This window comes from Hemitrygon akajei, chromosome 2, assembly GCF_048418815.1.
Source record: "Hemitrygon akajei chromosome 2, sHemAka1.3, whole genome shotgun sequence".
NCBI classification, from domain to species: Eukaryota; Metazoa; Chordata; class Chondrichthyes; order Myliobatiformes; family Dasyatidae; genus Hemitrygon; species Hemitrygon akajei.
Window position 1 is genome coordinate 203456522 of NC_133125.1, and position 16858 is coordinate 203473379.

General features: G+C 47.5%; 1 protein-coding gene across 2 annotated transcripts in view; it reads right to left on the reverse strand.

Moving 5' to 3' along the window:
* Window positions 1–2843: 2843 nt before the first annotated feature.
* Window positions 2844–16858, reverse strand: part of LOC140720072 (zinc-binding protein A33-like) — a 46706-nt gene continuing 32691 nt past the window's right edge. For both annotated transcript variants that reach the window (XM_073034988.1, XM_073034984.1), the window contains 5 exons: window positions 13807–13902; window positions 12771–13004; window positions 11709–11731; window positions 11503–11621; window positions 2844–3463 (listed from right to left, as the gene is read on the reverse strand). In XM_073034988.1, the coding sequence (XP_072891089.1) occupies window positions 2931–3463; window positions 11503–11621; window positions 11709–11731; window positions 12771–13004; window positions 13807–13902 (1005 nt within the window). In that variant the 3' untranslated portion in view covers window positions 2844–2930. The remainder of the gene's footprint in view (window positions 3464–11502; window positions 11622–11708; window positions 11732–12770; window positions 13005–13806; window positions 13903–16858) is intronic.

Consider the following 16858-nt stretch of genomic DNA (forward strand, 5'->3'; position numbering starts at 1 on the left):
GGATGGGGTGAAAAAGAGCTGGAAAGGTGATTGGCAAAAGGGATACAAGGCTGGAGAAGGGAAAGGATCATGGGACGGGAGGCCTCGGGAGAAAGAAAGGGGGAGGGGAGCAGCAGAGGGAGATGGAGAACAGGCAAAGAGTGATGGGCAGAGAGAGTAAAAAGAGGAGGGGGGAAAATAAATCAGGGATGGGGTAAGAAAGGGAGGAGGGTCTTTAATGGAAGTTAGAGAAGTCAATGTTCATGCCATCAGGTTGGAGGCTACCCAGCCGGTATATAAGGTGTTGTTCCTCCAACCTGAGTGTGGCTTCATCTTGACAGTGGAGGAGGCCATGGATAGACATATCAGAATGGGAATGGGTCGTGGAATTAAAATGTGTAGCCACTGGGAGATCCTGCTTTCTCTGGTAGACAGAGCATAGGTGTTCAGCGAAACGGTCTCTCAGTCTGCGTTGGGTCTCACCAATATATAAAAGGCCACACCGGGAGCACTGGATGCAGAGGACACCAGCCGACTCATAGGTGAAGTGTCGCCTCACCTGGAAGGACTGTCTGGGGCCCTGAATGGTGGTGAGGGGGGAAGTGTAAGGGCAGGTGTAGCACTTGTTCTGTTTACAAGGATAAGTGCCAGGAGGGAGATCGGTGGGAAGGGATGGGGGGGGGTGGGTGTCCAATGGACAAGGGATTCGCGTAGGGAGCGATCCCTGCAGAAAGCAGAAAGGAGGGGGGAAGGAAAGATGTGCTTGGTAGTGGGATCCCGTTGGAGGTGGCGGAATTATACGTTGGACCCGGAGGCTAGTGGGCTGTTAGCTGAGGACAAGTGGAACACTATCCAGAGTGGGGTGGTGGACGGATGGGGTCAGAGCAGATGTGCGGGAAATGGGAGAGATGTGTTTGAGAGCAGAGTTGATGGTGGAGGAAGGGAAGCCCCTTTGTTGAAAAAAGGAAGACATCTCCTTCATCCTAGAATGAAAAGCCTGAGAGCAGATGCGGCAGAGACGGAGGAATTGTGAGGAGGAGATGTTCCTCACCTACCACCCCACCAGCCTCAGGGTCCAACGAATAATTCCTCGTAACTTACGCCACCTCCAACGGGCATCCGCTTCTCGAATTCCTCCATCTCCATCGGCTGGTTGAAAGCCGCGTTACAACGAACTGAACGTTCATCCATCAGCCGGACTGGCGGAGTCATGAATCCAGGAGTGAAATTTAAACTGCTGGAAGAACTCAGCGGGTCAAACTGCACCAGTGGGGGAAAAGGGATGGGTTTGACCCTATTTCAGGAGGAAATTAGGCTTGACTGATGGATTCCAGCATCTACAGCTCCAGTCTCTCGGATTCGGGGCAGTAACAACGATGAACCAGAAGTAATAATAAAAAAGATTAGCTTCATCCACATCGGGATATCGAAACAAAACGGCCCCGTTCTGAGTGAACGACCGATGCAGTCCGACCGACGATTGTGCAGAGACACCCCGCAAGGGTCGGTATGCTTCCGGCGCCAAAATACCGTGCCCACAATTCACCAATCCTAACTGTCGGAAGATGGGAGGATACCAGTGAACACAAATGAAACGTTGTCCACTCCTCCCTCAACAATGACCTCCCACCTGCCACTCATTCCTGCTCCACCAGCCCCTACACCTCATCCCTCACCACTGTTCAGGTACCCATAGTCCTTCCAGGTGAGCCAACACTTCACCTGCGGGTCTGTCGGGGTCATCCACTGTATCCTGTGCTCCCGGGCCGGTCTCCACATCGCTGAGTGCCGACGTAGACTGCGGGAACACTCGGTTCCTTCCGCCTCGGAAAGCGATTTCTCGGTGGCCAGCCATTCCAATTCGACTTTTCATTCCCATTCTGACACGTCAGTCCAGAACTTCCTCTGCTGCTGTGACGAGACACACTCGGGAGGAGCAACACCTCATTCCGTTTGGGTCACATCCGACCTGATAATAGGAGCATCGGTTTCCCAAATGCTGATCGTTTATCCGGCTTCTCTCTTTATCCATTCCCATTCCAGCTCCCCTGTCAGGATTTTCCTTCCCCTCAACTGCCTAGTATGTACCTCTGGTACCCCTCCTCCTTCCCTTTCTACCCCTGTCCTCCCCCACCAGATTCCTTCTCCAGCTATCACCTCCCAGCTTCCCTCATTATTCCCCTCCCCATCTCCTATCACCTGCAAGCTTCCCTCATCCCTCCCCACCCCCTCTATCACCTCCCAGCTTCCCTCATCCCTCCCCACCCCCTCTATCACCTCCCAGCTTCCCTCATCCATCCATTCCCTCTCTCCTATCACATCCCAGCTTACCTCATCCATCCACCCCTCTCCTATCACCTCGCACCTTCCCTCATTCATCACTCTCCCTCTCCTATCATCTACCAGCTTCCCTCTTCCATCACTCCCCTCTCCTATCACCTCCCAGCTTCCCTCATCCATCACTCCCCCTGTCCTATCACTTCCCAGCTTCCCTCATCCATCACTCCCCGCTCCTATCACCTCCCAGCTTCCCTCATCCATCACTCCCCCTGTCCTATCACTTCCCAGCTTCCCTCATCCATCCCGCCCCCTCTCCTATCACCTCCCAGCTTCCCTCATCCATCACTCCCCTCTCCCATCACCTCCCAGCTTCCCTCATCCATCCAATCACCCTCTTATCACCTCCTAACTTCCCTCATCCATCACTCCCCCTCCCTATCACCTGCCAGCTTCCCTCATCCATCACTCCCCCTCTCCTATCACCTCCCAGCTTCCCTCATCCATCACTCCTCCTCTCCTATCATCTTCGCAGTGTTTCTGTTCCGTTGACGGATGCGGTGAACGAGTTAAAATTAATGCATCGATAATTCTCACATCGTGTTTATTTCACTCTCCGCACATTTATATTTACACTGACTTAGTCCTGACGCCGGTCACGGGACCCGACCCGTTTACAGACCCGGAGCGGAACCGGAGCAGATTCTCAGCCACTCGTTTTCATATCCAGTCCAGAAGAAAGGATAAAGTTTCTCCGTGAATTTATTCCCAGTGAAGGTGTGGAGATGGGACTTGGTCTCCGCGTTGTAAAATGAAACTGTCCCGGACTCGTAACTGAGATAAACTCCCACCCTCCCGGGGATGGGACGGGCAGGGAGACGGGGCTCAGGGGAGGTGTAAACCCGCATCACGTCATCAATCCGCGCGATGGTCCAGAATCCGTTCTCCGGACTCCGTGTGACCCGTCCCTTCCTCTTCACAGACTCTGCGGCGACTCCCAGACCCCACCACCGATTCCCCGTCACCTCCACCTCCCAGTAATGTCTCCCCGATGTGAATCCCTCCGATCCCAGCACACAAAACCAGTCTGTGAACCTCTTCCCGATGTCAGGGAGATTCCTCCGGGTCTCGGTCCGTCTCACACTCTTCCGATCCTCAGACACCTCGAGTTCCGGATGCGCCGTTTCCACATCCAGGGTGACAGAGACTGGGGGGAGAAGCAGAGAATTAGAGAGTCCCCGGGGATCGGGGGGAGACTCGGGCAGCGCGGCCCCGGGGATCGGGGGGAAACTCGGGCAGCGCGGCCCCGGGATCGGGGGGAGACTCGGGCAGCGCGGCCCCGGGGATCGGGGGAGACTCGGGCAGCGCGGCCCCCGGGATCGGGGGAAACTCGGGCAGCGCGGCCCCGGGATCGGGGGGGAGACTCGGGCAGCGCGACCCCCGGGATCGGGGGGAGACTCGGACAGCGCGGCCCCGGGATCGGGGAGACTCGGGCAGCGCGGCCCCGGGGATCGGGGGGAGACTCGGGCAGCGCGGCCCGGGGGATCGGGGGGAGACTCGGGCAGCGCGTCCCCGGGACCGGGGGATCGGGGGGGAGACTCGGGCAGCGCGGCCCCGGGGATCGGGGGGAGAGACTCGGGCAGCGCGGCCCCGGGATCGGGGAGACTCGGGCAGCGCGGCCCCGGGATCGGGGAGACTCGGGCAGCGCGGCCCCGGGGATCGGGGGGAGACTCGGACAGCGCGTCCCTGGGACCGGGGGGGCGGGGGAGACTCGGGCAGCTGGGCGACAGGACCCTTTCCCGGGGTTTTACCCAAACACAGCGGATGGACAACCGGCATCTTCCCGAGGTTTTTCCACCGGGATAAAGAGCGGAGTTCTCCCGAATAACACACACACAATTCTGTAGGAATTTAACGGATCGAGCAGCACGTTTGGAGGGATGTGGCCAGGCCACGTTTCAAGTCCCGATCTTTCCTCAAGAATGGAAAAAACCGGTGTGGGCAAGCGGTGGAAAACAACTCGATCCAGATGGGCAAACACGACGAAATCTGCAGATGCTGGAAATTCAAACAACACTCACAAAATGCTGTTGGAACACAGCAGGCCAGGCAGCATCTATAGGTAGAAGCATTGTCGACGTTTCGCCAGCATTTTGTGTGTGTTGTTTGATCCAGATGGGGATTGGGTGAGTGAATACTGGAAGGGTTTAAACAGGAGGTCAGGGAGCCTCTTCGGCCCAACACGTTTGTGCTAACCAACTTGCTTTAATGACCTAGTCCCATTTGCTGGGCATCTTCCTAGTTTGTGCGAGTTTATTACAACGTCACTGCTTTTTCAGTTCGGAGTTCAGTTCCGGTGTTGTCTGGAAGGGGTTTTCTATGACCCCCACCCACCACCGTGACTGTGTGTGTTTCCCCCAGATGCTCTGGTTTCCTCCAAAGGCGTACCAGTTACCAGGTTACTGAGATTATTGTGAACTGTCTTGTGATTAGGCTAATGATAAATTCTTGGGTTGCTCTACCCACCTCTACAGCTTCTTCTGGCAACCTCTTCAGTTCCAGAGAGAAGGACCCATCCTGTCCAGCGTCTCCTTATAATCCAAGCTCTCCAGCCTCCGTAACATCCTTGTAAATCTGTTTACACCCTCTCCAGCTGAGTTACATCCCAAGGTGACCAGAACAGTACACACTGCTCCAAATGTGGCCGGACCAACGACTTGTACACACATATCAGGAAGTCCCAGCTCCTGTACTCAGAATTCTGACTGATGAAGGCAAGCATGCTAAACTGTGTCACAGTGTTGAAGGAACTTTGTACCTGTGCCACTTGCTCTTTCTGTTTGACAACATCCTCCAGAGTGGTACAATTGCTGTGTCAGTCCTGTCCTGGTTTGATTTCCCAAAATACAACACCCCACATTTCCCTGAATTAAACTCCACCTGCCATTCCTCGGCCCACTGGCCCAGTTGATCGAGGGCCCGTTGTAAACTTAGATCACCCTCTTCACTGTCCACTCTACCACGAATTTTAGTATCATTCATAAACCTACTAACTCTGTCCCTACATTCTCATCCAAATCATTAATATGAACGACAAACAACCGCGGACCCAGCAGTGACACTTGCAGGTCACAGGCCTCCAGTCCACTGCGTTTAAGGTTCAATTGGACAGATATTTCAATAGACAAGGCACAGAAGGCGTGTCACCTAATACCAGCCACTGGGATGAGTGTAGATGGGTAAATAGGTCAGTACACAGATGATGGGATGATAGGCCCATTTATGTGCTGTACAAAGATGACTTTGTGACCTTAAATCAATGGAATGACTGAGACCCCACATCCCTCCGGTGCAGAGAACTCCAAAGATGCACCATCCTCTCGAGGGTACAACCACCCTGAGGCAGTGACCTCTGACCCTCGACTGCTTGACAGGGGAAACATCCTCCCTGCATCCTGTCCGTTGAGCCTGGGAAGAGTTTCGTGTTTCCCTGAGATCCCCTCTCATTCTTCTAAACAGGGAACAGACAACATGGAACAGTACACCACAGGAACAGGCCCTTCATTCAATGTGACAGAGACTGATCAATAACGGCATCCTTCCTCTTCTATGTCGGATCGCCAAAACCATCAATTCCCCAATCTTTCAAAAATTTCTCTGCCTCCGCCTTAAATATATCCAATAATCAGGCCTCACACAAACTGCTGGAGGAACTCACTGGGTCAAGCAGCATCTGTGGGAGGAACGGGGTGGGGGAGTCTGGGGACACTGGGAGGTGAATGATAGATGGAGATTGACACAGGGAAAAGTGAGAGGAAGATGGAGTGAGGTTGCAGGGGTGGGTGATGGAGAAGGGGAAGATCCTTGGAGCAGTGTGTATAGATGATTCTACAAGGTGGAGGGAATGAAGATGGCTGACGAGGATCTCTTTGTCTTCTTGCCTACGATCCCAACCCCACAGCCCCTCATGAGAACACGGATGAATTTGCAGAGACCCTGGCAGACATATTTGCTTGACAATTCACCACAGGTGAGTTGCTGGAAGACTGGAGGGGGCTCAGGTGATAGGAAGGAATCGATGAGCAAGCCGGGGAACTCCAGGCCACTGAGCCTAATATCAGTAGAGATAAAGTTTCTGAAAGACAGGATTGACAGCACGTGGAAAGGCAAGGACAGTCAGCACGGCATTGTGCATGAAAAAAATCATGGCTCACAAATCTGATTAGGTATATTAGATCAAATTTTCACTCTAAAGACAGTAATGCGGAAATTATTTGATGAGGAAATGTGAGATTGAAGAGGAGGAGTCTAGGCCTCGGCCTACAGACAATTTTCATAAGCTGAAGGATGAGGAACTACAATCTTCTGAGTCATTTCACGACCCTAATGCAACAAGGGACACAAAAAAGTCCGTCTTTACAATGAAAGCTACTCATCAATTGGTTTTACACGGACTGGTGATCCATTGAGTCTAATCTGTGGCAAACCACCCACAAATGTAGCAATGGCTCAAGCATAATTGAAAAGGCACTTAACTATAAATCAGTCACATGACACGTAAAAGAGTTGATTATTTTAAACGGCTACTGGAATATCAAAAGACACAGAGTAAAGCTTTTGTTAATAAAGTCACAGTCAGTGAGAGGATCCAGGACACAAGTTATTTGGTAGCAGAACTTATTACCCAGAAAGGGAAAAGTCACACAGTTGCTGAGAGCCTAATAATGCCAGCATGGCAGCGGAGTGAGAGACAGATAGGGCGGTAACGGGACAAGGCGAGGAAGGAAGTATGTGTGTGAGGCCAGTTTTCTGTGCTCAGTGTCAGATGTGGGAGGACCTGGAGTCTCCCAGACTCCCGCACCACCACATCTGCACCAGGTGTGTCGAGCTGCAGCTCCTCAGGGACTGAGTTAGGGAACTGGAGATGCAGCTCGATGGCCTTCGCCTAGTCAGAGAGAGCAAGGAGGTGATAGGGAGGAGTTCTAGGCAGGTGGTCACACCGGGGCCACGGAAGACAGACAAGAGGGTCACAGTCAGGAGGGGGAAGGGGAAGAGTCAGGTACTAGAGAGTACCCCTGTGGCTGTACCCCTTGACAATAAGTGCTCCTGTTTGAGTACTGTTGGGGGGGGGGGCATCCAACCTGGGGGAAGTGACAGTGGCCGTGCCTCTGGCACAGAGTCCGGCCCTGTGGCTCAGAAGGGTAGGGAAGGGAAGAGGAAGAAAGTAGTGATAGGGGACTCTATAGTCAGGGGGTCAGACAGGCGATTCTGTGGATGCAGGAAAGAAACTGGGATGGTAGTTTGCCTCCCAGGTGCCAGGGTCCGGGATGTTTCTGATCGCGTCCTAGATATTCTGCAGCGGGAGGGAGAACAGCCAGTGGTCATGGTACATATTGGTACCAATGACATAGGTAGAAAAAGGGAAGAGGTCCTGAAAAAATACTACAGTGAGTTAGGAAAGAAGTTGAGAAACAAGACAGCAAAGGTAGTAATATCGGGATTACTGCCTGTGCTACGAGACAGTGAGAATAGGAATAGGATGAGGTGGAGGATAAATGCGTGGTTGAGGGGTTGGAGCAGGGAGCAGGGATTAAAATTTCTGGATCACTGGAACCTCTTTTAGGGCAGCTGTGACCTGTACAAAAAGGACAGGTTGCACTTGAATCCTAGGGGGACCAATATCCTGGCAGAGAGGTTTGCTAAGGCTACTGGGGAAAGTTCAAACTGAAATTGTTGGGGGGTGGGAACCAAATTGAAGAGACTGGGGAAGAGGAGGTTAGCTCACAAATAGAGAAAGCTTGTAGACAGTGCGAGAGGGAGGATAGGCCGGTGATAGAGAAGGGAAATTTCTGAGGATGTGACTAAACACATTGATGAAGGAAGAGCAGTAGATGTAGTGTACATGGATTTCCTCAAGACATTTGATGAGGTACCCCATGCAAGGCTGATTGAGAAAGTAAGGAGGCATGGGATCCAAGGGGACATTGTGGATCCAGAACTGGCTTGCCCACAGAAGGCAAAGAGTGGTTGCAGACGAGTCATATTCTGCATGGAGGTCGGTCACCAGTGGAGTGCCTCAGGGATCTGTTCTGGGACCCTTACTCTTCGTGATATTTATAAATGACCTGGATGAGGAAGTGGAGGGATGGGTGAGAAAGTTTGCTGATGACACAAAGGTTGGAGGTGTTGTGGATAGTGTGCAGGGCTGTCAGAGATTACAGTGGAACATTGATAGGATGCAAAACTGGGCTGAGAAGTGGCAGATGGAGTTCAACCCAGATAAGTGTCAAGTATTAATGGTAAGACTCTTGGCAGTGTGGAGGATCAGAGGGATCTTGGGGTCCGAGTCCATAGGACACTTAAAGCAGCTGTGCAGGTTGACTCTGTGATTAAGAAGGCATATGGTGTATTGGCCTTCATCAATCATGGAATTGAATTTAGGAGCTGAGAGGTAATGTTGCAGCTATACAGGACCCTGGTCAGACCCCACTTGGAGTACTGTTATCAATTCTGGTCACCTCACTACAGGAAGGATGTGGAAGCCATAGAAAGGGTGCAGAGGAGATTTACAAGGATGTTGCCTGGATTGGGGAGCATGCCTTATGAAAACAGGTTGAGTGAACTCAGCCTTTTCTCCTTGGAACGACAGAGCATGAGAGGTGACCTGATAGATGTGTATAAAATGATGAGAGGCATTGATAGTCAGAGGCTTTTTCCCAGGGCTGAAATGGTTGCCACAAGAGGACACAGATTTACGGTGCTGGGGAGTAGGTACAGAGGAGATGTCGGGGTAAGTTTTTTTACTCAGAGAGTGGTGAGTGCATGAAATGGGTGGTAAAGACGGATACAATAGGGTCTTTTAAGAGGCTTTTGGAGAGGTGCATGGTGCTTAGTGAAATAGAGGGCTATAGGTAAGCCTAGTAATTTCTAAGGTAGGGACGTCTTTGGCACAACATTGTGGGCCGAAGGGCCTGTATTGTGCTGTAGGTTTTCTATGTTTTCCTATGGGTTTTTTCTATGTACAACTATTGTGGGTAAAATGCTAGGACAAGAATTTGAAGATGTTTCACTTTCAAACAGTCGACATACTGATGACACGTCACAGGATACTGAAAAGGTTTTGTGTGATAAACCGAAAAACAACAGCTTCTCTATCCAGGTTGATGAGTCCACAGATTTCACCAATAAATGTCATGTTGTAGCATTTGTAAGATTTGTAAATGATGGTGAAATTCAAAAATATTTCTTCGATTGCAAAGCGCTGCCTGAAAGAAGCAAAGGCCAAGATATATATATATCTACTGTTTTGTTTCATAGCTGAAAACAAAAGGTCTGTCTTGGAGGGACTGTGTTGATATCTGTGCTGAGGTGCCCCATCAATGGTTGGCTCCATGAGAAGTTTTGTTTCTCCTGTTAAGGAAAACCCTGATGTTGTCACAACACACTGCTCTCTTCACAGAGAGGTGCTGATGTCAAAAACGCTTGGTTGATGAAATGAAAAAAGTTCTGGATGATGCTACAAAAATGATTAACTTTATTAAGCAAAGACCAGTTCACCCGAGAATGTCTAAAAAACTGTGTGAAGACCTGGACAAAGTGCACATACAGAAATCCGGTGGCTTAGCGGAGGAAGATTTCTCAACAGGGTATTTGAGCTGAACGGTGAATTGCAGGAGGGCTATGGAGAAAATAGTAGGACAGATTTTGCTGAGTGCTTTGAAGATGAAGAATGGCTGCAGAAACTAGGCTACTTCAGACATTTTTCATCATACGAACAAGTCTCTGCAAGGCCATGAAGAATATGTTTTGACTTCAAGTGACAAGATTCTTGGATTTAAAAAAAAAGAGAATCTTTGGAAAAATCATATTGCAAAAGGAAATCTTGAAATGTTTCCACTGCTACTTGGACTTGAGAGTCTCATAAGAAACCACCTCGAAGAATTGCAGAACCAGTTATTTAACAGAAATTTATTATGTTTGCCTTCTGAGTTTTTTAAATTTATGAAAGGGAAAGAAAGGGATTAATTTCAAGAAATTGAAGCTAATCTTCACTACCTGTTCTTTTTTTTTCAAGAATGGTTGGCTACAAATTGATTCTCTACTTAAAACAATGCTGACAATTATTTTTAGATTATTATATCTGCAACTTACTGATTAAGTTAACGTACCATGAGCTACAGATATAATATTTTTTACACAGGTTCCTTGAGACCTGAAAATTATTTCAAGGGTTGGTCCAGGGCAAAATGGTGAGAAAGGATGATCTTGTCTGAGTCTGTGTCCTCTGGTCCTTGACTCACCCACTATATGAAATATCCTCCCTAAGTTGACTCTATCCACACCTTTCAATATTCAATAGGTTTCAGTGCAATCCTCCCTCACTCTTCTAAACTCCAGTGAGGACAGGATTAGAGTCATCAAACACTCCTCACATGTTAAACCTTTCATTTCTGGGATCAATCTTGTGAAACTCCTCTGGACCCTCTCCAATGCCAGCACATCCTTTCTTAGTTATCGGACTCAAAACTGCTCACAATACTCCCAGTGCAGCCAGAGCAATGTCTTATAAAGCCCTGATGTTATATCCATCCCTCTGAAAGTGAATGCTGACATTGCATTTGTCCTCCTTACCAACCCAACCGGCAAGTTAACCTTTAGGGAATCTTTCACAGGGTCTCCCAAATCCCCTTGCACCCTGACTTTTGAATTTTCTCCCCATTTAGAAAATAGTCTACACATTTCTTCTTTCAACCAAAGTGCACGATCATACATCTACCTACACGATTTTCTATATGCCAAATTTTCCCGATCAGACTTTCTGCTAATTTTTGCAATGTTGTATGCCCTCTCCTTTGCTTTCATGCTGTCCTTCATTTCCCTTGTTGGCTCTGGTTGCCTCAACGTCCCTTTAGCAAACTTCTTTTTCTTTGGGATTTATCTAAACTGCACCTTCCGAATTGCTTCCAGAAACCTCAGCTTTTGCTGCTCTGCTGTCATCCCTGCCAGTATCCACTTCCAATCAACTTTGCCATCTCCTCTCCCATGCCTCTGTAATTCCCTTTAGTTCACTGTAATACTGACACATCTGGTTTTATCTTATCCCTCTCAAACTGGGGGGTCAATTATATCACTGGCCCCTAAGGGCCACGAGTGGGCTCAACCACAAGGGGCTCTATAAAGCCATCTCATTGGCATTCTGCAATTGTGTATCACAAAGAAGGACAAATGAATCTTCGTAAGTCTTACCTTGATTAATGGCATCAAGTGTTTCTCTCAATGCTGTGTTCAACAAATAGGGGTGATAGAATCTTTCATCTGGCAGGGCTCCATCTGTCACTGACAATTCCTGGTCATCGTCACTAATCCTGTAAATATTAAACCAATGGTCACATTCTGCAATTTTGAATTATTTCACAAATCCATTAAGGGTTTCAGTAAAGAGCATGTCCTACCTCCTCTTCCGACGAGCTTGCTCCTGGAATAAATGAAACACAAATTGAGAAGATTTAGGCTCACTGTCCACATCCTGAATTTCAGCCAGGTCATTACAAGGTGTCGCAAGTTCCCACTCCCACAGTCACTCACACACACAAACAGTTCAGAACCACAGGGAAAATTACAAAGACTGTTTTTGAAAATTATGCCACAAATGAATGGATGCAACTGACAGGAAAGGCTGGACAGGTGGTGTATTTTTATCTGGATATGATGGCAGGATGATAAGATGGAGGAATTTAAAATGAGTGACAGATTAGATTGGAGAAACCATCTCTATTTCTGGGAGACCTTAAATTAAACATAAAATGCCAGGTGGTTTGGCAAGAGAACGTGGAACTCACAGCCACAGGAGTGGTTGAAGTGGAACAGCAGAGATTGATTGTAATGGGGAAGTTGGATAAACACATGAGGGACCATGGAGTTCGGGGCACTGTTGCTGGGTGTGGTGAGGAGGTGGGAGGAGGCTTGTGAAGCAGGGAAATTGATGGGAGAGAATGGACTGAAAGACCTGTCTATGATGTAAATTGGGATATAATCCGAAGAAGAATATATCTGAAAAGGAAAACAGACAGTGCAAAATTCTCTAAAACAGTGAATCTGATGCAATCTCGATATAGATGGTAAGTCTGATGTGTGGGTCACATTCTGCAATTCAACCTCAGTTCCCACTGATCGACAGAGAGACCCTCACACCCACCACACCAGACACACTCACAGCCTGTGACTGTAACTGGGTGTTACTCTGAGTCTCAGGGGATATTATACGTGGGAATCACAGAAACGATCACCAGCTCAGTGCTCTGATCAGAGTAACTCATTCCCGAGAAGGTTGCAGACTGTCCTGTGATGTACAGATGTTGTGGGAGGCCGGTTTGGGGACAACAACAATCTGGAACAGTCAAAACATCTGTCTGGTTTAAATCAGTTTACAGCTGCAATATTTGTAAAGACCACATTGATCAAAATACATTATTCTTTCACTGTGCCCTCTACAGAAACCAACTCAAATTTCGCACCATGAGAAACATCACATTTTCTTGTTGCTCCATCTGTTCCTGTAACTTTGTGATTTCCTCGTAGATGGAATTTAAATTCTCTTGAATCTCTCGAAGATTTTTCTCCATTGGATTTAGAATCCTCTCCTCTTCTTCCCTGAGATCTCGGAGTGTGTGCTGCTCTTTCTCGGAGATAATCCGGCGCAGTTCAGCAAACTGGGATGTGATGTGGGACTGAACACTGTGTGACTGTTCCTGTCGAATGAAAGGAGAGGCTGGTTTATTATTTGGCTGTGAAGTATTTCCTTATGACATGGACAGTGACCATTCAGTCCATTAAATTATTATGCTGGTTCTCAAGAGCTTCAACCCCACTCCCTCACTTTCCCTGAAACCCACTGTTCCTCACTGACCCATTCATTTACACTTGATTTACAGACCACCCACCTTCACAGGGTTAATTACGGTAGTGAATTAAACATTCAACCAGGATTTATGGCAATATCGGCCCATCGTGTTCACAAGGAGTACATGCTAACTCCCCACAGACAGCACAAAAGGCCAGGATCGAAAATGATCACCAAAGCTGATATTCTGCATTAAAGGGAACAAAACTACACAACGATTTATATTTAACTATGGATCATTGGAATAATGAAATATATAGTTGTATTCCACCTGAAAAAATTACATACAATCTAAGAAACGAATATGATATATTTTTGAAAATTTGGCTCCCATACCTACAAAATATAGGATTAAATACATAGGTCCTTTGAAGATAAAATTATAAAGTAATTGGGGAAAGTAAAAATCAAAATTAAAATTATTTTGAACTCCATGGAGCATGTGGGGATCCTCTGATATCCAGGCAATCTTTCTCTTCTTTCTTTCTTTTTTTCTTTCTTTAGACAAGGGTTAAGGGGGGAGGGTTAATATTATTTTTTCTCTCTCTTACTATTTTATCATTACATTTATTCTTTGTAATTTTCTAAAAATTTAATAAATAAATAAAAACTACACAACGACATTGGAAATTCTCCTCAAGAAGTCTCACCCGAACTCCGGAAATCTTCTCTTTCTGTTCCCACTCCATTTCCTCGAGCTTGGATTTCTTTTCTGTGAGAGAGTCTAACGCAGATTTAACCCGGTCCTGGGAAGCAGAGAGTGAAGGAATTAGACAATAAAGATGCAGTGCCGATTCAGGCAGTTTATTGTCATATACACCAGGGATTTAACCTTTGAGGCGGAGAGGGAAGAGGTAAAAGAAGCTAGGAGAGAAGCTGTTTTTTTAACTGATGGGGCAAAGAGGCTAGACTGCGCAGGCACGTGAAAATCAGCCTCTTAGATCAGCGGGGGAATTTTAAAAGTGAGCAGAGGCTGAGGACGAGCTTCACTCCAGGTGAGGTAAGGCCAGGTAAGCTCCTTAAATTAATCTAATTAGCTTAGGAGTAGGTAATGGAGGCAGCAGTTAGGGCAGTTGAGTGCTCCGTTTGCAGTATGTGGGAAGTCAGGGCGAGCACAGCTGTCCCTGATGACTACACCTGCAAAAGGTGCATCCAGCTGCACCTCCGGACAAACCGAGTTAGGGAACTGGAGCTGGATGAACTTCGGATCATTCGGGAGGCAGAGGCAGAAATAGACAGGAGTTTCAGGCAGATAGTCACCCCCAGGAGTTAGGAGACAGGTGACTGTCAGGAGAAGGAAGGGGAATAGACAGGAAGAGCAGAGCACCCCTGTGGCCGTTCCCATCAACAATAAGTATACATTTTGGATACTGGTGGTGGGGACGACCTACCAGGGACAAGTTGCAGTGGTTGAGTCTCTGGCACTGAGACTGGACCCTCAGCTCAGAAGGGAAGGAGAGAAAAGAGGAGAGCAGTAGTGATAGGGGATTCAATAGTTAGGGGGATAGATAGGAAGTTCTGTGGAATAGATCGGGAATCCCGGATGGTCTGTTGCCTCCCTGGTGCCAGGGTCCGCGATATCTCAGATCGAGTTCTCAGTATTCTCAAGAGGGAGGGTGAGCAGCCGGATGTCGTGGTCCATGTAGGGACCAATGATGTGGGTAGGAAGAGTGAGGCGGTCCTGAAAGGTGAGTTTCGGGAGCTAGGTGCCAAGTTGAAGGACAGGACCTCCAGGATAATCTCAGGATTGCTACCAGTGCCACGTGCAGGCGGGTTTAGAAATAATAAGATAGTGCAGATCAACATGTGGCTGAAGACATGGTGCAGGAGGGAGGGCTTCAGATTTATAGATAATTGGGCAGTTTTCCAGGGAAGGTGGGACCTGTTCCGGCAGGACGGTTTACATCTGAATTGGAGGGGGACAAGTATTCTTGCAGGTAGGTTTGCTAGAGAGGTTCCAGTGGATTTAAACTAGACACCAGGAGGGAGGGGAACCAGAGTGTAGGAACAGATGTATGGGAGAAGGAAGAAAAAGAAGACAGTAAAGTTCTTTGTACTGTTAGAGATAAACAGAGAGGAAGAGGTGGAGAATTTCTTAAATGCATCTATTTTAATGCTAGGAGCATTGTAAGAAAGGTGGATGAGCTTAAAGCATGGATTGATACCTGGAAATATGATGTTGTAGCTATTAGTGAAACATGGTTGCAGGAGGGGTGTGATTGGCAACTAAATATTCCTGGATTTCGTTGCTTCAGGTGTGATAGAATCGGAGGGACAAGAGGTGGAGGTGTTGCATTGCTTGTCCGAGAAAATATTACAGCAGTGCTTTGGCAGGATAGATTAGAGGGCTCACCTTGGGAGTCTATTTGGGTGGAATTATGGAATGGGAAAGGTGTAGTAACACTTATAAGGGTGTATTATAGACCACCAAATGGGGAGCAAGAATTGGAGGAGCAAATTTGCAAGGAGATATCAGATATTTGTAGTAAGCACAGGGTTGTGATTGTGGGAGATTTTAATTTTCCACACATAGACTGGGAAGCCCATACTGTAAAAGGGATGGATGGTTTGGAATTTGCAAAATGTGTGCAGGATACTTTTTTGCAGCAATACATAGAGGTTCCAACTAGAGAAGGGGCAGTGTTGGATCTTCTGTTAGGGAATGAAATAGGTCAGGTGATGGAGGTATGTGTTGGGGAGCACTTCGGGTCCAGTGATCACAATGCCATTAGTTTCAATATACCTAAGGAGAAGGATAGGACTGGACCCAGGGTTGATATTTTTGATTGGAGAAAGGCTAACTTTGAGGAGATGTGAAAGGATTTAGAAGGAGTGGATTGGGACCATTTGTTTTATGGGAAGGATGTAATAGAGAAATGAAAGTCATTTAAAGGTGAAATTTTGAGGGTACAGAATCTTTATGTTCCTGTTAGGTTGAAAGGAAAGGTTAAAAGTTTGAGAGAGTCATGGTTTTCAAGGGATATTGGAAACTTGGTTAGGAAAAAGAGAGATCTACAATAAATATAGGAGCTTGGAGTAAATGAGGTGCTCGAGGAGTATAAAGAATGCAGGAAGAATCTCAAGAAAGAAATTAGAAAAGCTAAAAGATACGAGGTTGCTTTGGCAAGTAAGGTGAAAATAAATCCGAAGGGTTTCTACAGGTATATTAATAGCCAAAGGATAGTGAGGGATAAAATTGCTCCCTTAGAAAATCAGGGAGGACAGCTATGTGTGGAGCCGAAAGAGATGGGGGAGATATTGAACAATTTCTTTTCTTCGATATTCACTAAGGAGAAGGATGTTGAATTGTGTAAGGTAAGGGAAACAAGTAGGGAAGTTATGGAAACTATGACGATTAAAGTGGAGGAAGTACTGGCGCTTTTAAGGAATATAAAAGTGGATAAATCTCCGGGTCCTGACAGGATATTCCGTAGGACCTTGAGGGAGGTTAGTGTAGAAATAGCAGGGGCTCTGACAGAAATATTTCAAATGTCATTAGTAACGGAGATGGTGCTGGAGGATTGGCGTATTGCTCAAGTGGTTTCATTGTATAAAAAGGGTTCTAAGAGTAAACCTAGCAATTATAGCCTGTCAGTTTGAAGTCAGTGGTGGGCAAATTAATGGAAAGTATTCTCAGAGATGGTATATATAATAATCTGGATAGACAGGGTCTGATTAGGAACAGTCAGCATGGATTTGTGC